This window comes from Rattus rattus, chromosome 10, assembly GCF_011064425.1.
Source record: "Rattus rattus isolate New Zealand chromosome 10, Rrattus_CSIRO_v1, whole genome shotgun sequence".
Taxonomy (NCBI): Eukaryota; Metazoa; Chordata; class Mammalia; order Rodentia; family Muridae; genus Rattus; species Rattus rattus.
In genome coordinates this window covers 50,033,355-50,058,562 of record NC_046163.1, presented here as the reverse complement: position 1 = coordinate 50,058,562, position 25,208 = coordinate 50,033,355, and the positions used below count along the sequence as shown (strand labels likewise).

The 25,208-nt window shown below is 42.4% G+C and overlaps 1 protein-coding gene and 1 pseudogene across 1 annotated transcript in view; one reads left to right on the top strand and one right to left on the bottom strand.

Moving 5' to 3' along the window:
- Positions 1 to 25,208, top strand: part of Atf6 (activating transcription factor 6) — a 154,435-nt gene that overhangs the window by 1,653 nt on the left and 127,574 nt on the right. The window contains 6 exon segments of the mRNA XM_032914594.1: positions 10,467 to 10,543; positions 11,780 to 11,867; positions 14,961 to 15,061; positions 21,233 to 21,359; positions 22,097 to 22,212; positions 22,214 to 22,301. Of these exon segments, the coding sequence (XP_032770485.1) occupies positions 10,467 to 10,543; positions 11,780 to 11,867; positions 14,961 to 15,061; positions 21,233 to 21,359; positions 22,097 to 22,212; positions 22,214 to 22,301 (597 nt within the window).
- LOC116910845 lies at positions 22,667 to 22,916 on the bottom strand (annotated as a pseudogene).

Sequence of the window (25,208 nt, the reverse complement as noted above, 5' to 3'; positions counted from 1 at the left end):
CCTAATCTTGATTCTAGAACAACATTGAGTTCTTTGTAGTCAGCGGACTGACTCCTTTCTCTGGTATCCTGCCCGGTTCCCTCTTGAGTATGTCCTTTTCTCACTGGTTTTCTCTTTTCAGAACCGTCAACAATTGTCTCTTGGCTCAATACTTTTATCCCTCAGGTGTTCAGTAGGTAGGGTAGATTTTGCAGGTGTTGGAGTTGAACACACTAGGGTTCCTCAATAAAATAATGGGTTCTTTGGTAGTTGCCGTTTGGCATGTTTGGTTATTTTACTGATGTATTTAAAAGGATTTTCAACAGATGTCCTTTAAATCTTAAAACTTGGATTTTATAATTGGTATTTCTTAGGAAGAACAACTTGTACAGTTTGAAGGAAGTTATCTCAGCACAGGGTATGGTGGGACATGCTTCTGGGTATTTATTTTCTAAATGTGATTAATGACATGTAGAGCTGACATCTGCAGTTTGTTTTGGAAAAGGTTCAGATAGTGGATATTTTAGGCATCGCTATCCTGTGGTCTCTGTCGATGCTGCTCTGCCACAGGGAGAAAGCAGCCATAGCACAAGGTACAGAGGAACGAGAATGGCTGTGTTCCCTCCCATAAAGCCTTATGGAGACTGACGTTTGGGTTTCACACAGGTGCATTTGGTTATTTCTTTTACTTTTTATTTTACTTAGGATCTTTTAAAGACAGTTGTGTGCCCAGGCTGGCCTCGAACTTCTGCTATCTCTGCCTTAAGCCTTCTGAATGCTGGGATTACAGGCATACTTATTGTTACTGGTGTTAGGTCTTCTGAGACAAGGCCTCACTATGTAGCGTAGGCTGGCCTACAACTTTCATAAGTTTCCTGCCTCTGGCTCCCCAATCATATTTAATGCATCATTTGATGATCCCTTTAAAAGTACAGCTTTAGAATTTTAGAGTAGTTTTACAGATAGTACATGCAGTTCCATGTACTTCCTCTCTGCTCTCTACTGTTCCTTCTTCTGGTGACTACTATGCTGATTAGGTTTTTTGTTTTAATTTGACACAAGCTAGAAACATCAGGAAAGAGGGAACCTCTATTGAGAAAATTCCTCTATCAGATTGTCATGTAGGCAAGTCTACAGGTCATTCTTTTTTTTTTTTTTTTTTAAATTAATGATTGATGTGGGAGGGCCCAGCCCACTGTGGGTGGTGCCAACCCTGGGCAGGTGGTTCTGGGTGTATAAGAAAGCAGACTGAGCAAGCCATGAGGAGTAGCATTCTGACATGGCTTCTGCTTCAGTTCCTGTTTCTAGGTTCCTGTCCAGATTCTCCTTCATGTAGACACTGAGTAATACATGTAAGCCAAGTAATCCCTTTCCTCCCCAAGTTACTTTTGGTCATGGTGTTTTATTACAGCAACGAAAGGCAAACTAAAGCAATTAGTATTGTACTGTTAAGACGGATGAACTAATGTTGATCGACTTTTTCTTTTCTAATTTTTTTTTTTTTGACGGAGGGTCGTTTTATGTAGTCCAACTTGTCCTGGAATATTTGATGTCACCAGGCTTGCCCTGGATTCTTAATGCTCTTGCCTCAGCTTCCCAAATACTAGAATTAAAGGCATGAGCCACCACGCCTGGCTCGATACATTAGTATTAAGTAAAGGGTGAGCCTTAATATAGGGGTTTTGACAAATATAATACAACAAACAGGTCCATCATTACAGTGTAGTGTAGAGTAGTCAGAGCGTCTCTCTTAAGCATTCCCCAAGCTCCACCTGCTCATCCCGTACCCAGATCAGATCTTTTCACTGTCTCCGCCATTTTGCTTTTGTTGTGTGGTTAGAACCGAGTAGTATGTAACTTTTTCCAAACTGGCTTCTTTACTTAGTAGGATGCATTTGAAGTTCCTGTGTGTGTCTGTGGCTTGATTTCTTTATGATGACAAATGTATACTGAGAGGGATCTGTCCTTACAGTCATCTACAAGGTATGGAGGATGCTAGCTAGCATGCCCGGGTTTTGATGTTAGCCCTCTTCTTCACTTGAGATGACTGCCCTCTTGCTTGTCCTCCATGGTATTGACGGGAGCTACTCTTCCCACAGCACCACTTAGCCTTAGTAATCCCCTCAAGATTCTATGTCAGATAGAGCCATATTGGGGATTAGGGTTTCAATATGAGTTTTCGGGGGACATAATTCAGTTTATGTATATATATTTGTTTGTTTATATATCTGTTTGCATATATATATATGTATATCTGTAGTTTGTGCATCAGTTTACATGTTGATATCTTGGTGCTTCCAGTTTTTAGCAGTTATACATGTAGCTGCTCTAAACATCTGTGTGCAGGTTTTTGTGTTGATGTGATGTAAAATTTCAAGTCAGTTGGTTTGGTACCACAGTTACTGGATCGTATTCTAAGACTATGTTTGGTTTATAGTAAACTGCCAGACTTGCACTGTTCCGCGTCTCCAGCAGCCGTGAGTGGATGTTTCTGTTTGCTGGTATTTGCTGTTGCCAGTACTTCGGAGTTTAGCTGTTTTTAGCGGGCATGCGGTGGTGCCTTGTTTTAACTTGCAGTTTTCTAACATCACATGGTGTTGGTCATCTTTCTTTGGCTTGTTTGCAATCTTGCCTTTCCCTCTTCTTTCTTCTCCTCTTCCTTTCACTCAAATTCTTCAAAAGCCACTTTTTCTTTTTTTTCTTTTTAAAGCCACGTAAGAGCTCTGTGCCAAGATGAGAAGCTTCCTGCCCCTGTGGTTCCTCTCTTGTCTTTAGCATCTCCTTTGAAGCTTCTCTTCCTTTTCTTGCACTAACCAAACACTAACCTGACTCTCCCCTGATGACACAGCTTTCCCCGAAGTCCTGGTGAAAGCCCTCTCTGTACACAGCAACCTAGAACGTAGTAGGTGTTTTCTTACCCTTCTCTGCCGTCTGCGGAACATACTCCTCTCCTCCACACTAAGCATTTAGGTGCAAATCTTACTTGGTCACAGTATGCAGTCTTCCACCTCGGTTCTATCGCTGATTCTTCAGTCACTTTCAGTCCCTTCTCAGAAAATGTAGCTGCTGGCTTCCTGTTCCCTCTCTTCAACATGCTGCTGTTAGGAGTCCTGGATATTTCAGTAGGCGTGGCCAGTCTATTCTTGGGTCTTGTTACTCTCTCACTGATGATTGTTCCCTACAGCTTTCCTTCTCAGCCTCCTATCACCCCCTCTTTCATGCTCTGAGTTAGAACTTGCAGGCTCTCTCTGTCTCATCTCACCAGCATGCTTGCCTCCCCCCAGTAATGCTGAGGATGGCCTCTTGTTACTAGATAGGCCAGTTTTTCTGTGTTTCAGCTCCCTCATGCTTTATTAAAAATGCCACCTGAGCCCTTTTTCCTATAGTATTTCTCCCATCTCTGTCAGAGAACAAACACATAGTTAACGTCCCCTATTTGGAGGGGAAAATGCCAACCTTCCCTTAATGCCACTTCCTCTCTTGCTGTGACCACATTTCTCCTCCTCCTCTCCCCTTGCCTTTTTTCTTACAAGTCCATGTTTAATGGTGACGCCAATGTTTCTTCTTTTAGCTTTCCTTTTTGTTATATTGATTTCTGTATTTGTGCATGGAGGGTGGTGGTGGGGTGTGCCTGCCAAGGCACATAGGCGATTGTCTCCAGGACTGATTTTTTTTTTTTTCCTTTCATCACGTGGGTCCTGGAGAGCAAACGTGGAACATCAGACTCAGCAGAGAACACTTTCCTTACTGAGCTGCCTTGTGGCTCCCATTTGTCATCTTGCTGAGAATACTAGGACTCGATCATGCTGAGATAGAGAGAAAGCCAGGTCACTGTGGAGGCGTGAACAAATAAGCGGTCAGGGCAGAGGGGGCGAGGTGAGGTGGAAAGGCTAAGAAAGCTGAGACTCACAACTGCTGTCATTGAGGGACAGCTCAGTGGTGGAGGTGTGGACTTGGTGGAGCGGACGCAGGGATAGGCAGTAGAAATAATACCTCAGAACGATACTTTGTGCTATTAGCTTCTCGTGGGTTCTTCTGAAATACTCTATACATACAGTGAATTTACCCACCTTCAAGTTTTTTAAAACCACAGAAAATGAGAGATCAGTACACGGCATCTGTATTTCCCGGATGCACCGACTGAAAGTCCTGCCCCACTTACTTTGTGTTTCTTTCTTAATACTCACAGTTCCCCTCTTCCACCACCGGAAGCACAAGCATGCAGAATGAAACACCTAAATATTTTACTAGGTATTTCTTAAGAACAAGCGGTGTTTATTTAAAAACAATAACATGACTGCGTGACAATATTTATAGTTCTAAGCCACACCACAGGGTTCCTTCTTATCTCGGCATCAACTATGGTCATCCATCACTCACGACAGGAACAAGTTTTGAGAAGTATGCTTGCTGTGTGGCATCCGCTTACAAAACCTAAAGTGTAAGGTCTGCTGTACACTTAAATTATATCACACACACACACGCACACACACACACACGCACACACACACACACACAAAATATACACATAATACGCTATTGCTTATGACTCCTATGCACAACGAACAAAACAATCTGAGGCTAGCTAAACACAGAGGCAATGATGCAGTCCAGACACAGCAGATGTAAGATGTATGACCCATCTGCCCGTGCAACATGGCTCACTATTTTACTGCAAAACGTTTTTATAAGAAGAGGGGACACCCTATTATTATTTTTTTTGTTCTTTTTTTTTTTTTTTTAGAGCTGGGGACCGAACCCAGGGCCTTGCGCTTCCTGGAGGTAAGCGCTCTACCACTGAGCTAAATCCCCAGCCCCCTGGACACCCTATTATTAAATGGAGTAGTGCACTGTGGCAAGTCCTGAACTACTAACATAGTTGTCGGTTGTCATCATCAAGAATTGTGTGTATCCTACACATATTGTATACTTTATGAGCTTCTCACTGGTTGTTTACACATCTTTACCACAAGTTCCTGAGTATCCATCCTCATAAGAGACCATGACCGCCCTGATGTCGCTAGGTTTTTCAGCTCTGTTACAGTTTTTTGGGACCTTTATATTGCTGACCATTTTGTTTTCAACATGTCTTTTAAAAAACGTTTTTGTTATGTTTTGTTTTGACAGAGTCCTATAGCCTAGGCTAGTTTCCAGCTTGCTTTGTAGCTGGAGGATGAGCTCTCTCTCCCTGCTGGCATTACAGGACTTGTGCACACCTCACTCTCCTGATGGAGCTGGTCTCTAACCCTTTAATACGTTTAACAGGATCTTGTTATGTAGCCATATTGGCTTCAAACTTTTGATTCTCCTGTGTCTGCCTCCTGACTGCTAAACTTATAAGCACGCGCCACCATGTCTGCCTGCCTTTTATTTGTTTTCATTTTTTGGAGAGGATCTCATGTAGCCCTGTCTGGTTTCCAGTTCACCGTATAGCTAAGGATGACCTTGAGATTATTTTATTTTATGTGTATGGGTGTTTTGCCCATGTATGTATGTGCAACCACGTGCTTGTGGAGGTCAGAAAAGGGTGTCAGATCCCTTGGAACTGTAGTTGTGGATAGCTGTGAGCCAACCTGTGGATGCTGGGACTTGAACTCAGGTCTTCCAGAAGAGCAGCCAGGGTCCTTAACTGCTAAGCCATCTCTCTAGCTCCAATTTATCTTAATTTAATATAAGTAAGTTATTTATTTTTGAGTTACTGTTGTGTTTATATTTATAACACATGTGTAAAGGTAAGAGGACAACTTTGTGGAGTTGGTTTTCTCCATCCCCTTTATGTGGGTGCCGAGAGTGGAACTCAGGTCATCAAGCTTGCTTGGCAGGTTGGCCAGTGAGCCTCCCCCCTTGGATTTCTTTATTATCACTCCGCTTCTCCCTTCTGAGTAGGACTGCAGGCATGTGCCATGCTTGGTTTGTGTGGACCGGGGACTGACTGCATGTTGTTTCATGGATGCTGCATTATACCAACTGAACTACATTCCCATCCCAATCTATAGCTTTGTCTTAGCTGCTGTATTGAACAGAGCCTGCCTGTGGGCTATGGCAGAAGTCGGAAGACTATTTGGAGCCTTCTATAGGGGATCCTCAGAGTTAACTGATAACAGTGAATGTGTGTACATACACATGCATGGTTTTGGATCAATAGTTGCCTATGTTGCTCTGGCTGGTCTTGATCCGGTGGACTTCAGCTATCCTGTTTCTTCAGCTTCACAAGTAGTTGAGACTAGCGGTCTGTGCCATACTGTCCATCTAGACACATATTTTAAAATTCTGAAGTGATTTTAAATCTATAAGAACACTGCTGTAAGAACACCATAAAGAACACTGTAAAGAACTCTGGCATACTCTTCTGCAGTTTTAAAATTAGGTCACAATTGCCCTGTTTTCTCCTTCCACCTTTCATCCTTAAATACAGTATCTGTCATCCCCCACCAGCAGATAACAAGCCACAGCCTGCTCCAGGCTTTCCTATGTTACCACTGTGTGTTTCTTCCATTCGGAAAATAAACGGGGACACAACACTGGTGTTCATTTTACAGAGACAGTTTACATTTTGCTATCTGTCTTAGTGGTCAGGAATTCTTCCTGCAAACACACATTGGTTTGTTTGTTGTTGTTGTTTGTTTTTTTGCATTTCTCTTTGATGTCCTTCATTCTGGAATAGCACTTTAGAGTCTTTTCTTTTCCTGTCTATCATGCCCTTAACAGTCCTTATGCAAGAACTTCATCATAATCTGGGTCTATACACTGTGTCCTTGTGACCAGTCTCAGGTCATCAGTGGCAGGGAGGCCTGAGGCCTGATGCTGTGCCTGATTCTCCGACTCACGTGGTGCTGGGGAGCTAAGGTGCTTGGTCACATGATTACAGATGAGTTGCTGTCTGTCAGGTTTCTCCACTGTCAAGTCAGTTATATCTTTTGTGTTTTTATTTATATTTGGGAGAGATAATGTCCTGTTATTATGGACGTCCTCACATCCCTGTCCTCCCTGAGTCTGCCAGCCTAAACCAACCACTTCTCAAATGGTTGCCACATGCAAATTATCTGTATCCTGTCTTACATTTATTGAAGCAATGCTTACACTATTAGAAACTGTAATTCTCTTCCCTTCCTTCCCTTTCCCTTTTCCATATGAATTCACTGAAAAAAAATTTTTTTTATGTTAGTGTCTTGTAAACTTTTGCTGTGTTTTAATGTTTCGATTTCTCAGATTTGATCAGTGGAGTTCATTCATGTTAGCGCCTTTGATCTTTCAGCATCGTCCTGTCATTTTCGTTTGTGTGTACAGGAAGTGGCAAGGACTCTATTAGGGCTTGCACATACTGGGCATGGCGTGGCTCTTCCCATCGTTCATGACTTTTACTGAGAATTTCCTTGTTTTCTTTTCTTTTCTTAAACAAATAAAGATTTCTTAGGCTTAATTTGTACGTCCTCTGCTCTGAATCAGCCATTTCTCCAAAGAGCCCCTTCATGATTTCCATTTAGTGGAGGATGGTCCTCAGGGTCTACTATCTGAGCACAGTAGGTCTACTGGTGTGTCACTGTGCACAAACCTCTCAACAGGCAGAACCAGGAAACGAGTGTATGTCTCTGTGTGCGCACACAAACATCTTTAATGATCTCTTTCTCTCTGTTTCATATTTGTTTTGAATCAGCTGTCATTCTATAGCCCAGGCTTGCTTGGAACTAGTAATATAGCACAGGATATCCTGGAACTTGCATATTCTTTCACCACTGCCTTACCAATGCTGGTATGATAGGCATGTGCACCATTCATGGGTCTATATGAATGCATTCAAAAATTAGTTCCTTTACTAATTATTTCAGTCTAACGCCTTATAGTTCTTTTCGCCTTACCCTCTCCATATGTCAGAATCCTCCCTCTGACAGGCACTTCACTCCAGTTCCTTTAGATACAATTTATTGTTTTGCTTCATTCATTAACAGATTGCTAACTGGGACCACTGCTAGCTATTCGGGCTTCTCTCCCATCTGTCATGCTCTTCTCCCTCCCACCAGCTCCATGTCATTGCCACCGACACCAGGCAGCCTGCTCTTCCCCACCATTTCTGCGGGTAGCAGACACTTTGCTGCAGACGACTAGGCACAAACCCAGCCTCATTGCTCTGCTGTCTTAGATGCTGCCATCTTTGCGTTGGGGAGGCTAGGGAAGAAAAAGACAGGTAGGAAGAGGAGGAAAAGTGGGGTGAAAGGTAGGAAGCAGCCAGGTTATGATCTATAAATATATGTTTAGAGTAGAAAGCTGATAGGATTTGGAAGTAAATCTAATATAGAGAGAGCATGGGGAGGGAGTAAACATTGGTTCTAAGGTTTTAGGGTTGAGCCACCAGGAGAATTGAATGTCATTAAGTGACAATTAGAAGCAGTAGAAGGTGAGATAGAAGGACCAAGAGCTCCAGTGCAGGGTGCCAAGTTAGAGGTGCCTTTTAAACAATGACAAGATGTAAACGCAGTGTGTTTGTTATCTGTGCTTCTTGTCATTACAGCTGGAGATACTTATGTGGGAGTGCTTGACATAGAGATGCTGTTAAACGCCACGAGTTCAGTGGAGCTTCAGAGAGAAAACATTTGATAGAGAGCTTTATGCTGAGCCCAGGGGCAGTTTCATGTTAAAGGGACAGGGAACCATTAAGGTAGGGTCAACCAGTGAGGTGGGAGGGAAATCAGGGGAGTGAATGCAGTGTTTGGAAGCAAAGGGAAGAAAATGTTTTAGTTAACAGGAAAGGATCAGGCTGTCAGATGCTCTAGATTGGTCGGTAGAGGCAAGGACCGTGCGCTCAGTAGTGTGGAGGTTGCTGGTGACACTAATGACTGTTGTGTACAGAGTCGGGTCCTTGACTGGAGTAGGTTCAAGAAGGACAGGAAGAAACAAGAAACAGCAAATGCAGAAAACGTGGACGAGGGCTAGCCTGTTCTCAAGGCACATCGTCACAGTCATCTTCATGACTTTTGGCTCTGGAGCTGAGTTGAAAGTAGGCCTTTCTGACAAGTGCGTGTGGCCTGGCATTCTTACTATCTATCCAGTGTTGCTGTGCTTTATTTTAGTTGGGGGAAGGTTCTTGTTGCTGCTCTGTGTCCTCCTTACTGTTCTGTTGTTGTTTTATGACACCATGACCAAGGCAACTTATGAAAGTTGGGGGCTTGCTTACAGTTTCAGAGACGTAGTCCATGGCCATCATGGTCGGAGTATAGCATAGCAGCAGGCAGGGATAGTGCTGGGGCAGTAGTTAAGAGCTTATGTCCTGATCACCAGAGCCTTGAGACTGCCTCTGGTGTGGACTTTTAAAATCTCAAGCCCACCACCCATGACACACCTCCTTTAACAAGGCCATACCTCTTTCTTTTTTTTTCCGGACCAGGGCCTTGCGCTTGCTAGGCAAGCGCTCTACCACTGAGCTAAATCCCCAACCCCAAGGCCATACCTCTTAATCCTTCATAAACAGTTCACTAGCTGGCGTCTAAGCTTTCAGATGAATGAGCGTTTTGGGGATTATTCTCACTCAAACCACCACAGCCAGAGAAGTGAACCGGCAGTGCCGCTGAGGAAGCTGAGGAACGCGTGCGTCAGAAATCACTGCGGGAGTTTAGTACAGAGGAGGATCTGGAGGGTCTGGGGCTGGGGACTTTGAAGAGTTCTGGTCGTGTTGGGGAAGGGAAGCTTTACAGAGTGGATGGAAGTATTGGGCCGTGTCCGCACCTTGACCTTCTAAAAAGTTTTTAAATGTAGCTTATGGAAGAATCTTTTTCTGGCCCATATTTTTCTTGTTTGATAAGGAAACTTCACTAGAAATTAGAATATGCTTCAAATTGCTGAAATTTAGGCAAGTCTTTTATTATTTATGTAAACATTTTTGTGTGTACATGTATGTGAGTGCCTGTACATATGTGTGTGCATGTAGAGGCCAGAGGTCGATGCTACGTGTCTTCCTCAATCAATTTTACCTTTTTTTTAAACTGAATTTTATCGTATCTGTGTTGGGGTGAGGGTGGGCCTGCCACAGTGTGTGCAGAGGTCAGAGGACAACTCTGTGTGTGTGTGTGTGTGTGTGTGTGTGTGTGTGTCTCCTTCTACCCTCATATGGCTTCTGGGGTCAGAACTCAGGTTAGCAGGCTTGTGCAGCAAATGCCTTTCCCCGCTATCTTGCCAAGCTTCCACTTTTTGTTTTTGTTTCTAAGGCAGAGTCTGTTACTGGAACTGAAGTTCACTGATTGGGCTAGCGAGCCCTAGGGAACCCATCTTTCTCTGCCTCCCCAGTGCCGAGGTTCCAGGTATATGTAGCTGTACCCAGTTTTTTGCACGTGATATGGGGAGCCAAGCCCATGTACTCAGGATGTTCACATTGCGTGAGCTTGTCAGCAGCAGCAGTGCCTAAAGGAAAACTAATAGATCCACCGAGGGGCACGGAGCTTGTTCCACTCTCGGACTCCTGAGTGACGGAAGCGTTGCTCTTTCCTTCTTTATTCTAGAGTCCACGTTGTTTGCTGAGCTTGGCTATTTCACAGACACGGATGATGTCCAGTTCGATGCAGCACATGAGACTTACGTAAGTACTTCCTGGCGGAGAAATAGTGAATAGCTTGGTGTTTCATCTGTACTATGATTAATGCATGAGGGTTTCAGAATAGTAGGCTTAGGCTAGTAGCTAAGTGACACCGTGAACTACAAATGTTAGTAGCTCCTTTGTAGTCAGTAAGTACAGAACTATAACATTGTCTAGGTCCTGGTTTGAGAAGCCTTGTTTACTTTGCATATGTTTGTCTTAGGGGTGAGTGACCTTGGAAAAGTCATTTGACATCCTATTAGTTTGTTTTGGACTCAAGGCTTCACTCTGTAGTCTTGGATGGTCTCGAACTTACTACATAGCTCAGGCTGGCCTGCAGTTGCTAGTGGTCCTCTTGCCTCAGCCTTCTGAGTGCTGAAAGTACAGGTATGAGCCATTAGCTGAGTCCTAGTCTTGACTTTTACAGATCCTTTGCTGCTTGTGGGAATAGTGGGATTAAGAGGCATGCGTGAGTCATTCATCTAGTCAAGAGGAACTTACCAACTTCCTCTTCAAGAGCTCTGAAAATTAGTCACATCCTTATTTTTATCTTTGATTGGTTAGAGAACTATGTAAAAACTGTTATTGTAATACTTTGAGCCATCAAAACGGCTTAGATTTTTTTGATTAGTGTATGTGTAGGTGGTTAGCTTATGGAATTCTGAACTTGGCTTCATTCTTCAATGCCTTTTCTTTACCTGCTGAGTTTTCTTATTGTCTCTAAAATTGTGGTTTTTGTTTTGTTTGTTGAATTTATAAACATTTTAAAAGTTTGGAAACCACAGAATGGTAAAGGGAAAAGCACGTCCTTCTGCAGCACTCACCCTCTTTATGACTCCTGCGTGCGTTGTTTCTGGCTGTGACTGCGTTCTTTCTTCTATAGAGAGATGACATGAATAGCTTGTTTTTCTCAATAGCAAAGGGAAAATCTGTCTTGTTGGATCTGGATCTCTCTGATGGCAGAAGACTTATTTTGTGAATTTTTATTGGTTTGTTTCCACATAAAAAAGAATAAATCTCGCAAATTTTTAGTTATTGAACCTATTTCCTTTTCTGGTTGTTCTTATCCTTTGTTGAACCAGACTTACTGTATCCCTGGGTTCTCTAAGATGTGTCTGCAGTGTGGAGCAGGTGGCTTGGGTAGCTGCCGTTATGTTATCCATGGCTAACGGTGCCTGATGGTTTTGTTTCACAGTATGTGTATTTCATTTTAATCATTTGCTGATTTGACACCTACAGGAAAATAATTTTGATCATCTTAATTTTGATTTGGATTTGATGCCTTGGGAGTCAGACATATGGAGCCCCAGCAGCCACTTCTGCTCAGGTAATGATGTGCTTTACCCATAAACGCTCTAGCCAGACTCACGCTACAGTTTGGCTAATACTCGGGATCAAGTGGGTCAGAAAATCCTGGCCAACAGGATGAGACTAGAGTTACCGGCAATTAGGAGCCTCATAGCTGGGGCCCTGACCTTGACGTACATCCTTTTGAGGAGTGGCACAGCTTGCCTAATGCTATTTTTTTTTTAAAGTGATCAGAGTTTTATAATGACAATAAAGAGAACAGGAAATTGGATAAAAATGTCATTTGTCCTGTGTTGGTTTCTTAAGGTATAATCATGAACCTTTCACAGGCTGTTACTCAGGGCAGATCAATACACCATAAAAATCCTTGTTATTTGGACAGAGAGTTTATCTACAGTTTACAACAGTTTACTTTGGATTTTAATGTTCAATTTAAAAATGTAAATTTAAAATTTATGTGTGTGTTTTGCCTGCATGTATGTCTGTGCACTGCTTGTGTGCTTGGTGCCCAGGGAGACCAGAAGAGGGTGTCTGGTCCCTGGAACTGGAGATACATAATTGTGAACTTTGTGGGTTCTGGGAATTGAACCTTGGTCGCTTGGAATATTAGTCAGCTCTTAACTGCTGAGCCATCTCTCTAGCCTTAATGCTCATGTTTTTTGAATAAAACTTATAATTCTCTTTAAGCCTTGGCTAATGTGACTTCGTGAGAATCAATTCAGATTTCCATAACTTTATGCAGCTTCTCAGCCACTCTGGCTTTGTTCTACGGTTTTGTTGTTTAAAACCAATGAGCCATCCTACTGTAGGATAAAAATTAGACTTTTTTTTTCTTCGAAAGAAAATAATGTTATCATAACTTATACCTTTTTCTTACCAATACATCTTACTTTCTTTGTTAACTAGATATAAAAGTTAATATTCTCTTTAATTTTTATTAATTTTTTTTCTGGTATGTGTATGGGTGGAGTGTGTGTGTGTGTGTGTGTGTGTGTGTGTGTGTGTGTGTGTGTGTATAGAGGCTAGAGGACTTTTTCTAGAAACATTTATTTTTAGATTTATTTTTTATATTCATGTTTGAATGCTTTGCTCACATGTATGTTTGTGTGCCATGCGTGTGCCTAGTGCTTTCAGAGGTCAGAAGAGGCCCCTGAGTAGTTGGTTTCTTTAAAAACAGAAATATTGTAAGAATGTGGTTTTGTTTTAATACGAGGTGTGAGACATGGGGCTGCTTCAGCTTGCCCACAGCAGCAGACTATGATTTGCCGAGTGCTCTAGCAGGGGCGTGATTTTTCCAGCTGCAGCTAGTTTCTGCAAGTGTCTGACATTTGGAATCCTGGGGATTCTTCAGAGGGAATGTAAATGCTAGGGTGCCAAGAGTTGGGGTGGATTGTTGGTTGGTGGTTAGTTGTTGTTGGTTGTGGTTTGTAAGTAGTCATGTGCAAAGAAAAATATCCTGACAGTGAAAGTCAAACCGGCCTCAAGGAACTTGACACCCCTAACTAGCAGGAAGTAGTCTAATGATTGTCACCCCTTTCCCCTCTATCCTTTTTCCTCTCCTATCTAGTGTTACGGGGTTGAAAGAGGGGAAAAAGGGGGTAGAAGAAAAGAGAACCCACAAAGTAGCCAAAGTCTGGCTACACCCTAGAACTGGAGTTATGGACCGTTGTGATCTGCCATGTGGGTGCTGGGAATCAAACTCATGTCCTCTGTAAGAGCAGGTGCTCATCACCGCTGTCTCAGAACTCTGGTCCCCTCTGTCCCTTCCTGAGTTATTTCTTTGTGGCAGGGGCTCTTTCTGAACCCTGAGTCTATGTTCTTTGACTAGGCTGGCAGCTAGTAGTGCTGATATTTTTTAGGGAGCTTGAGGAGGTTGGGCTTGAGTGTGCTGAAGACCCTGGAGCAGGCAGAGCTGACAGGGCAGAGCTGACAGGAGACACTGAGGGAGAATTGTCTTCTCCTGTCTTCTAGTGTGCTTCCTTCTCCAGCCCTGCCTGCACTGCCTAAAAGGAAGTGGGCGTAGAGATCATTAGTGTCACAGTTATAGGAGTTGAGAGGAAGTGGACATAGAACCAGCACACTTCCCAGTAAATCCCTTTTTATCTCTACCCCTTTTTTTTTTTTTAAAGATTTTTAAAGATTTTTTATTTATTCATTTTATATATGACGAGTATACTGTCACTGTTTTCAGACACACCAGAAGAGTGCATCAGATCTTGTTACAGATGATCATGAGCCACCATGTGGTTGCTGGGAATTGAACTCAGAACCTCTGGAAGAGCAGCCAGTGCTCTTAACCGCTGAGCCATCTCTCCAACCCTATCTCTACCCTTCTATGCTCCTTCATTTTATGTTCTTATTTTGCTCAATTCCTGTCTTCCCTCATAGAATGTGAGTTACATGAGTGTTCTCCAGTCCAAATTCCTGACCCGTAGATTCTGGGAAGTTAATAAAATGGTTGTTTCAGCAAAGATTTAGTTACACAGTAGTAATAGAAAACTGGGGGGTGGGGTGGGGGCGCTATGTGTGTCTCAGCAATAGTGTTTACCCAGCATGCACAAAGCCTGGGGTTTGATGTTCAGCTCCTCAAACAACAACAACAACAACAACAACAACAACAACAATCAACCAAAGAGCCAAAAATAAAACAAAAAGCCAGAAATCTAGAGAGAACATTGACCTTGTGTTTTTGTGTTCTGTGATGGGAGGCGGGAATTGGTGAAGGTGAATAGGTAGATACGATTTAAATGGGAGAGTGCTGCTTACCATGTTTCCGTTCTGGCTGTGGGCAGTTGGCTTTAGTATGTGGCATAATACTGAGAACACAGAAGAGTTGATAGAGTAGAATCTTTCACCTGCTCTTGTTCCTCAACCAAGAAAGCCAGTGCAACGAGTTTCTTCTTCTTCTCCAGAGAATTAGTGCAGATGCCACTTCCTGCAGTAGAAGTGTAAGCGGCTTCTCATCCAGAGTTTTTCATTGAAATGATACATTTTTGTAACCTTCCCCTCACTACTAATTGAGTTTTCAAAGGCCATTTTACCTTTTTACCCATCTTATTCTGGCTTTGTATGTGCTGTGCTGTAAACCATTCTCTGGGTCTCTCCGTGACAGACATTAAGGCAGAGCCCCAGCCTCTTTCTCCGGCTTCCTCCAGCTGTTCCGTCTCTTCTCCTCGGTCCACAGACTCCTGTTCTTCAACTCAGCACGTTCCTGTAAGTGGCAGTCTTCTGTGATGAACTGGTTATAATGCCTCTGGAAAATGGGGGTGAGGTGGGGAAGGCAGTTGACATTAGTGTTTTGAGTAACCATATTCTTCTGAGGAAAATGAGACTTGATAGGGCCTTGTGGGAGTGAGAAATCTGTTAGTCTCTTGGGTTTGGCTTCCTCCCCTTTGTTCTTGCTTCCTTAAAGGCTAGTAGTCTTTTCGTACATTTTTTTTCTTACTGGACCTCTCTTTCCTCTCTCTTAGAATATACATTCTTTTAGGACTTGGAAAAATGTAAGATTTATAATTCCTGGGTCATAGAGTTCATGAGTTCAGGAACTCTACCATTAGCTTTTGAATGAGCTAAGATCTTTACAGAAGTCTGATAGCTCCTTTGGAGTGCATCTCTCTCTCACAACAAAAGCTTTGAGGTCAAGAAAATGGTCCTTCTGGTCTAAACCTGTGCCCTGAGCAGATCTTGGGCCCTGGCTCCACACCCAGTCCTATAAAACCTAGAGGAAGCTTAACTCCCAGGTGCTCTAACACGCCAGGTGAGGAGGCCACAACATCTGTCCCAACACCCGGAGTAACTGGGTGCTCCAGGATCCAAGTACACAGGAATGCCCGCCCAGCAAGTGGCACTGGTTCCTTCTGGTCTGAACCTGTGCTCTGGGCAGACCTTGGGCGCTGGCTCCGCACCCAGTCCCACAACACCCAGAGGAAGCCAGACTCCCAGGTGCTCTCTAACACGCCCAGGATCACAGGATCACAGAGGAAGCTCTACTCCCAGGAAATTGGCCACACCCAGGAGCACTGGAGCTCAGACACGCTTAAGATCACAGTTGAGGTCACAACTTCTTTCCCAACGCCTAGCATAACTGGACTGGGACCCCCACAGGAACCAGGGAAACCCAACCCACGCCCAGCGAGAGGCACAGTTTCCTTCCAGCTTGCACCTGTGTCCAGAGAAAATCCAGGGCTCTGGCTCCCCACCCACTCCTGCAACACCCAGAGAAAACTTGACTCCTAGGGGCTCTGACACACCTAGGGCCTCAGGATCACAGGATTCCAGAATCACAGGATCAAAGAGACATGTGAACTCTGAGGAGTTCTGACAACCAGAATCACAAGAGGGACAGGCTCCAGTCAGAGACGGCAAGGGCAGGTAGCACTAAAGATAACCAGATAGCCAGAGGCAAGCACAAGAACATAAGCAGCAGAAACCAAGGCTACTTGGCATCATCAGAGCCCAGTTCTCCCACCAAAGCAAATGCTGGATATCCCATCATACCAGAAAAGCAAGATTTAGATTTAAAATCATATCTCATGATGATGATAGAGGACTTTAGGAAGGACATAAATAACTCCCTTAAAGAAATACAGGAGAACACAAGTAAACAGGTAGAAGCCCTTAAAGAGGAAACACAAAAATCCCTTAAAGAATTATAGGAAAACACAACCAAACAGGTAAAGGAGTCGAGCAAAACCATCCAGGATCTAAAAATGGAAATAGAAACAATAAAGAAATCACAAAGGGAGACAACCCTGGAGATAGAAAACCTAGGAAAGAGATCAGGAGTCATAGACACAAGCATTATCAACAGAATATGAGAGAGAAGAGAGAATCTCAGGGGCAGAAGATATCATAGAAAACATTGACACAACAGTCATAGAAAATGCAAAACGCAAAAAGCTCCTAACCCAAAACATCCAGTAATTCAGGACACAATGAGAAGATCAAACCTAAGGATAATAGGTATAGAAGAGAGTGAAGACTCCCAACTTAAAGGACCAGTAAATATATTCAACAAAATTATGTTAGAAAACTTTCCTAACCTAAAGAAGGAAATGCCAATGAACATATAAGAAGCCTACCAAACTTCAAATAGACTGGACCAGAAAATAAATTCCCGTCACATAATACTCAAAACATCAAATGCACAAAACAAAGAAAGAATATTAAAAGCAGTAAGGGAAAAAGGTCAAGTAACATATAAAGGCAGACCTATCAGAATTATATCAGACTTCTTACCAGAGACTCTAAAAGCCAGAAGATCATGGGCAGATGTCATACAGACCCTAAGAGAACACAAATGCCAGCCCAGGTTACTGTATCCAGCAAAACTCTCATTTAACATAGATGGAGAAACCAAGATATTCCATCACAAAACCAAATTTACACAATATCTTTCCACAAATCCAGTCCTATAAAGGATAATAGATGGAAAACTCAAACACAAGGAGAGAAACTACACCCTAGAAAAAGCAAGAAAGTAATCTTTCTTCAACAAACCCAAAAGAAGAGAGCCACACAAAAATAAATAATTTCACCTCTAACAACAAAACTAACAGGAAGCAACAATCACTTTTCTTTAATATCTCTTAACATCAATGGACTCGATTCCCCAATAAAAAGACATAGACTAACTGGATATGGGAAGAGGACCCAGCATTTTGTTGCATACAGGAAATGCAGCTCAGTAACAAAGACAGACACTACCTCAGAGTAAAAGGCTGGAAAAGAGTTTTCCAGCAAATGGTCCCAAGAAACAAACTGGAGTAACCACTCTATTATTGAATGAAATCAACTTTCAACCAAAAGTCATCCAAAAAGGTAAGGAAGGACACTTCATATTCATCAAAGGTAAAATTCACCAAGATGAACTCTTCAATTCTGAACAAAGAAAGAGAACTTCAGACCAATTTGCCTTCTGAATATCGATGAAAAATACTCAATTAAAATTCTCGAAAACCGAATCCAAGAACACATCAAAACGATAATCCATCATGATCAAGTAGACTTCATCCCAGGGATGCAGGGATGGTTTAATATACGGAAAACCATCAACGTAATCCACTACATAAACAAATTGAAAGATAAAAACCACATGATCATCTCATTAGATGCTGAGAAAGCATTTGACAAAATTCAACACCCCTTCATATTAAAAGTCTTGGAAAGATCAGGAATTCAAGGCCCATACCTAATCATAGTAAAAGCAATACACATTAAACCAGTAGCCAATATCAAACTAAATGGAGAGAAACTTGAAGCAATCCCACTAAAATCAGGGACTAGACAAGGCTGCCCACTCTCTCCCTACTTATTCAATATAGTACTCAAAGTCCTTGCCAGAACAATTAGACAACAAAAAGAGGTCAAAGGGATACAAGTTGGAAAGGAAGAAGTCAAATTTGCAGATGATATGATAGTATACTTAAGTGACCCCAAAAGTTCCACCAAAGAACTGCTAAGCCTGATAAACAACTTCACCAAACTGGCTGAGGATAAAATTAACTCAAATAAATCAGTAGTCTTCCTCTACTCAAAGGATAAACATGCTGAGAAAGAAATTAGGGAAAGGACACCCTTCACAGTAGTCACAAATAACATAAAATACCTTGGTGTGACTTAAACCAAGCAAGTGAAAGATCTGTGTGACAAGAACTTCAAGTCTCTGTAGAAAGAAATTGAAGAAGATCTCAGAAGGTGGAAAGATCTCCCATGCTCATGGATTGGTAGGATTAATATAGTAAAAATGGCCATTTTGCCAAAAGCATTCTACAGATTCAATGCAATCCCCATCAAAATTCTAACTCAATTCTTCACAGAGTTAGAAAGAGCAATTTGCAAATTCATTTGGAATAACAAAAAACCAGGATAGCAAAAACTGTTCTCAGCTGTAAAAGAACTTCTGGAGGAAATCACCATCCCTGACCTCAAGCTGTATTACAGAGCAATCGTGATAAAAATTGCATGGTATTGGTACAGAGACAGGCAGGTAGATCAGTGGAACAGAATTGAAGACCCAGAAATGAACCCACATACCTTTGATCTTTGACAAAGGAACTAAAACCATCCAGTAGAAATGGTGCTGGTTCAACTGGAGGTCAGCATATAGAAGAATGCAAATTGATCCATTCTTATCTCCTTGTACAAAGTTCAAGTCCAAGTGGATCAAGGACCTTCATATAAAACCAGATATGCTGAAACTAATAGAAGAAAAAGTGGGGAAGAGCTTCTGACATATAGGTACGGGGGAAATTTCCTGAACAGAACTCCAGTGGCTTATGCTCTAAGATCAAGAATTGACAAATGGGTCTTCATAAAATCACAAAGCTTCTGTAAGGCAAAGGACACTGTAAATAGGAGAAAATGGCAGCCAACAGATTGGAAAAAGATCTTTACCAATTCTATATCCAATAGAGGGCTAATATCTCCTTTTTTTTTTTTTTTTTTCGGAGCTGGGGACCGAACCCAGGGCCTTGTGCTTCCTAGGCAAGCGCTCAACCACTGAGCTAAATCCCCAACCCCGCTAATATCTCATATATACAAAAAACTCAGGAAGTTAGACTCCAGAGAACCAAATAATCCTATTAAAAAAATGGGGAACAGAGCTAAACAAAGAATTCTCAACTGAGGAATATCAAGTGGCTGAGAAACACTACAGAAATGTTAACATCCTTAGTCACCAGGAAAATGCAAATTAAAACAACCCTGAGATTCCACCTCACACCAGTCAGAATGGCTAAGATAAAAAACTCAGGTGACAACAGATGCTGTCGAGGATGTGGAGAAAGAGAAACACTCCTCCAATGTTGGTGGAATTGCAAGCTGTTATAACCACTCTGGAAATCAGTCTGGAGGTTCCTCAGAAAATTGTACTACCTGAGGACCCAGCTATATCACTCCTGGGCATATACCCAAAAGATGCCCCAACATATAACAAGGACACATGCTCCACTATGTTCATAGCAGCCTTATTTATAATAGCCAGAAACTGGAAAGAACCCAGATGCCCTTCAACAGAGGAATGGATACAGTAAATGTGGTACATCTACACAATGGAGTACTACTCAGGTATCAAAAACAATGACTTCATGAAATTCTTAGGCAAATGGATAGAACTGGAAAATATCATCCTGAGTGAGATAACCCAGTCACAAAAGAACACACATGGTATATATACTCACTGATAAGTGGATATTAGCCCAAATCTCAGAATACCTAAGAAAAAAAATTCCCAGATCATATGAAGCTCAAGAAGAAGGAAGACCAAAATGTGGATGCTTCATTCCTTCTTAGAAAGGAGAATAAAATACTCATGGGAGGAAATACAAAGTATGGAGCAGAGACTGGAGGAAAGGCCATCCAGAGACTGCCCCACCTGGGGTTCCATCCCATATGCAGCCACCAAACCCAGTCACTGTTTCTAGTGCCAGAAGTGCTTGCCGATATGAGTCTGATATGGATGTCTTCTGAGAGGCTCTGCCAGAGTCTTACTGATGAGGATGCTTGCAGCTAAGCATCAGACTGAACATGGGGACCCCAATGGAGGAGTTAGAGAAAGGCCTGAGGAGCTGAAGGGGTTTGCAACCTCATAGGAAGAACAACAATATCAACCAACCAGATACTCCAGAGCTCCCAGGGACTAAACCACCAACCAAAAAGTATACATGGAGGGACCCATGGCTTCAGCTGCATATGTAGCAGAGGATGGCATTGTCTGGCATCAATAGGAGGGGAAGCCCTTGGTTCTGTGAAGGCTCGTTTCCTCAGTGTAGGGGAATGCCAGGGTGTTGAGGTGGAAGTGGATAGGTGGGAGTGGTAGCATCTTCATAGAAGCAAGGAGAGGGTGTAAAGGAGAGGGGGGAAAGGGGATAACATTTGAAATGTAAATATATAAAATATCCAATATAAAAAGAAAAAACTGGGTCTTTTTCCATATGACAGGAGAAAAAAGCATAAAAGATTATTTTTGTTTATTTGTGATAATGTTTCTGTAAGACATTGGCATTTGGAACAACAAACAGGAAGCAAGATTTACCCTCAGTATGGATAGAGTAAACAGAGATAGAAAAGAAAAAAATATTACCTCTTCTAGAGCTACGACATCCATATTCTCTAACCTCTGGACACCAGAACCCCAGGCTTTCAGACCTTTGACCTTGACTGAAAGTCATTGTTGGCTCCAATGGTTCCCAAGGCTTTGGATTTAGACTGAGTCAAAGTGCAGGTGGGCTAGCATGGGACTGCTCAGCTTCTGTCACATGAATTTATTCCCCCACATAGCCTATTGCTTCACTTTTCTGTTTATGTAAGATCTTGTTCTCTTTGTAAGTAATTTGTTCTCAAAGATTGCACCCTTGCTCATGAGTTGTTTGTGTTTTCCTGCAGGAGGAGTTGGACTTGTTGTCTAGTTCTCAGTCTCCCCTTTCCTTGTATGGCGACAGCTGTCACAGCCCCTCCTCAGCAGAGCCACTGAAGGAAGAGAAGCCCGTCACTGGTCCTGGACACAAAACGGGTGGGTATCTGTCGCTCGCCCGACGTCTATTATTTCTATTTTAGACAGCTTAGGTTCCATATTTAAAAGGCAAATCTTGGATTAAGCTTATATGTATTAAACTGACCTGTGTTTATTATGTGTATGGGTGTTTTATGGGGATACATATATATATGTATGTATCTGTGATCCAAGTGGGTGCCTCTTGTCCCCAGAGGCCAAAAGAGGGCTTCGAATCCCCTGGAACTGGGATTGCAGATAGTCAGATAGTTGTGACCTGTTCCAGAATCCAGGTCCACTTGTGTAACAACCAGTACTCTTAAAACCCTAAATTACATCTTTTTTTTGTTGTTGTTGTTTTGAATGACAACTGCGAAGAGGACAAGGGGAGAAATTTTCCTGTGATGGTCTTTGTCATCATAGGTGAGAAATATTAAAGTAGACTTGGGTTCCGTTGTCTGCAGGAGAGGCTGTAAAGGTCCAGTTACAGACACTGAGTGTGAGCGTCTCAGCTCATTAAGCGCAGGCTTCATTCAGTACTGTTAGCCTTTACCAGTTCATGTTCCCCCTTCTAGAACTGCACAGAGGATGATCTCAGGGTGGGGAGTTCTTTTCAGTCCACTCTGTTACAGAGAAGCTGTGCGTATGCCCCTTGGTGACTGTTACTTGAAGTCAGGCTAATACATAGAGGAGCGCATGTAACGTGATGTTTTCTTAACTTTCTTCAGATTGATTTGAATTTTGTTTTTTTACTCCAGAACATGGACTGACTCCAAAGAAAAAAATCCAGATGAGTTCAAAACCTTCAGTTCAGCCCAAGCCTTTGTTACTTCCAGCAGCACCCAAGACTCCAGCAAATGCCAGTGTCCCAGCAAAAGACCATCATCATTCAGACACTGCCAACCCTGATGCCACTGGCAAAGCAGCAGTCGATTATCAGTATACAGCCTGCACCCACCAAAGGTACCCGTGAGACTGATGCTCTGCCTTTATCGGAAGAAACGAGGCTTATATTGCACAGTTTAATATGTGTTCAGTTTTTTGAGCGTGTGCCATCACATCAGAAAATGTCCTTGTCTAAAGATTTTTGCAGAGAAAACTAAAGTGATGTGGTTCATGTCCTTCGAGAGACAGTACATTACAGATCATAACTCTTTCTTTCTTTCTTTCTTTCTTTCTTTCTTTCTTTCTTTCTTTCTTTCTTTCTTTCTTTCTTTCTCTTTCTTCCTTCCTTCCTTCCTTCCTTCCTTCCTTCCTTCTTTTTTTTAAAAATATATATCCAAAATGTATTTATTGGGAAGGTTCCACTCATTTTGAATCAGGGGCTTTCAGTGCTGCTTCTTCCTGAAGGAGCATCCTTCTGTCAGCCTTGCTTTCCCACCTGTGGGCTGACAGAGGACCGTGGAGCAGCCAACACACAAGATGACCGTTTGTGCATGGCTAAAGCCCGTGGTGATTTTATAGCATCCTGGGCATGTCACATCCATAAAGTAGCAATAGGGGCTCGCACCAGGCGCTTTTTCTTGTGCTTCCTCTTCTCTTCTGGAGAGGGTGAAGGAGATCCTTTGTGAGAGGCATGTTCTCGTGGGGAGGTCATCACCCCGGGAAAGCTGCTGCTTTTTTCTTATAGCTTTTATTGTGATAATATCTGGATTCAAGGTGCTGCTGCTGTTCTTGTGGTGGTGGTGGTGGTGGTTTTCCTCCTCTTTCTCCTCCTCTTCTCCCTCCTCTTCCTCTTCTTTCTCCTCTTCTTCCTCCTCCTCCTCCTCCTGATTTCTCTTTTTCTTGCTTTTTTTTGAGGCAGAGTCTCATGTATCCTTAACTGGCCTGGAACTCTGTAAGTAGACCCAGCTGGCTTCAAAGCAGCAGAGATCTGCTTGCTCCTGCCTCCTGAGTGCTGGCACTAAAGGTGTGGGCCACAACTGCCTGAGGCTTTTGATAGGAAACCACTTAGAATGAGGAAGAAACTTTGGAAGATGTTTTATTGCTATTTTATTCTGAAATTATTCTGGCTGTGGCCTTTTGTTTTGATTTTTTTAAGGGGTGATTAGGATTTAAAATAATGACAATTTCAAATCAGGGATGTGTTGAGCAATAAACATGGCTCTTAATTTCTGAGGAGACTGTAGCAGGGCATTGAACTAGATTTTAGAAGACCTCATTTGCCAATTAGCTCAGCATTGGTGTTTTTCTCTATTTTCTCCACCAGATGGCATCGTGTGCTTGCGATTCTACCAGAAAGGCAAATGGATGTTCATACACTAGTGACAGAAATTCAGGCTTGAGGAATGATAATCTTGAGATATGTGCATCTCTTAGGCAGCTTAGTCATCTCTGTACTTATATTGAGCCGGGTATACAGGGCTATGAGAAAATGCATGCAGCATTCATTTCTCAGGATTGCCTTTGTTGACACTAATTAGCACTAGGAGTTAATCGGGCATGTGTAAATAAACATCAGTGTCACATGTGCTTTAATGGCCATCTTTGCATTTAAGATTGGTTAGTGTATCTCCCTGGAGCATGCTTCCGATGGAGAAGGCTTCATAAATTTGATCTCAACCACAGGCAATAGAACGTTGATAAAAAGAACTAAACTAAGGGGGTTGGGGATTTAGCTCAGTTAGCAAGCGCAAGGCCCTGGTTCGGTCCCCAGCTCCGGAAAAAAAAAAAAAAGAACTAAACTAAGACTGGATGTATGGGTAAAAACCTATTCCTAATAAAAATGACAAAAGAAAGAGAAACAATTTGCAATGCCTGCCTTCATTCAGGAGCAACATTCCTATTTGTTTTGTTAAGTAGGGAAAATAGCAGCCTAGGAATAAGTGTCCTTGTGATTTGCAAATGGATGTTAAGGATTTGTAAACTCTTTGAAATGAAGTATAAGATTTAGTGTATATTCATAAATGGAGTTTTAGGACTAGTACCTAAATAAAGTATTACCAAGACCTCAAAATGATTTGTGTTTTTCCAAAGGCTCAGAGTTTAAGTTCATGAAGAACCTCATTATAGTTTCACAGCTATTCAAACACACATATAAAAAGTCATAGGAGGACACTAACATGGCAGTGTATTAACAAGGAAGTATACTCAAGGGTTGCTCTCAGCTCTTGGCTATGTGGAGTGATAGGAGATCTTTTTTGGTTTTGCTTTTTTTCTTTTCTTTTCTTTCTTTTTTTTTTTTTCAAACAGGGTTTCTCTGTGTAGCTCTGGCTGTCCTGAACTCGCTCTGTAGACCAGGCTGGCCTGAAGATAGATCTATATGCATCTGCCTCCTGAGTGCTGGGATAAAAGGTGTGCACCACCACTGCCAGCCCGAGAGGTATAGCGAGACACAGATTGATCTATCTCTGAGCAGTTCCAGAGATTAAAAATCATACCTTTTGAATTTCAAATGATCTGAAAACTATGATGAGCATGTGCCAATAAAATTGTTTTTATAGTATAATCCTTGGTATTTCTATTATAAGCTGAATATTAAATATGTGCCTTTCATACTTCTTTTTTAAATTTGAAAGTGGAATGAGGGGAGTTGGCTCAGTCAATAAAGTGCTTGCCACATAAGCCTGAGGATCTGAGTTCAGATCCCAGTGCCCACACAGGAAGCTGGGTGCTCTAGGGCTTTCTGGAAGTAGGCAGGTCCCTGACCAGCCTGTCTAGCTAGTTGATAAGCTCCAATCTCAGGGAGAGACCTGTCTCAGAAAAGAAGGTGGAGGGCCACTGAAGAAGTACCCAACAGCAGCCTCCGGCCTCCACACACATGTGCATGCACGTGAGAATATATACATACATGTACCACGTGGACAAAAAGGAAACGTGGAACAGATGTGACTCCTACAGGTTTAAGTTCTGATTCACCTTCAGACTTCT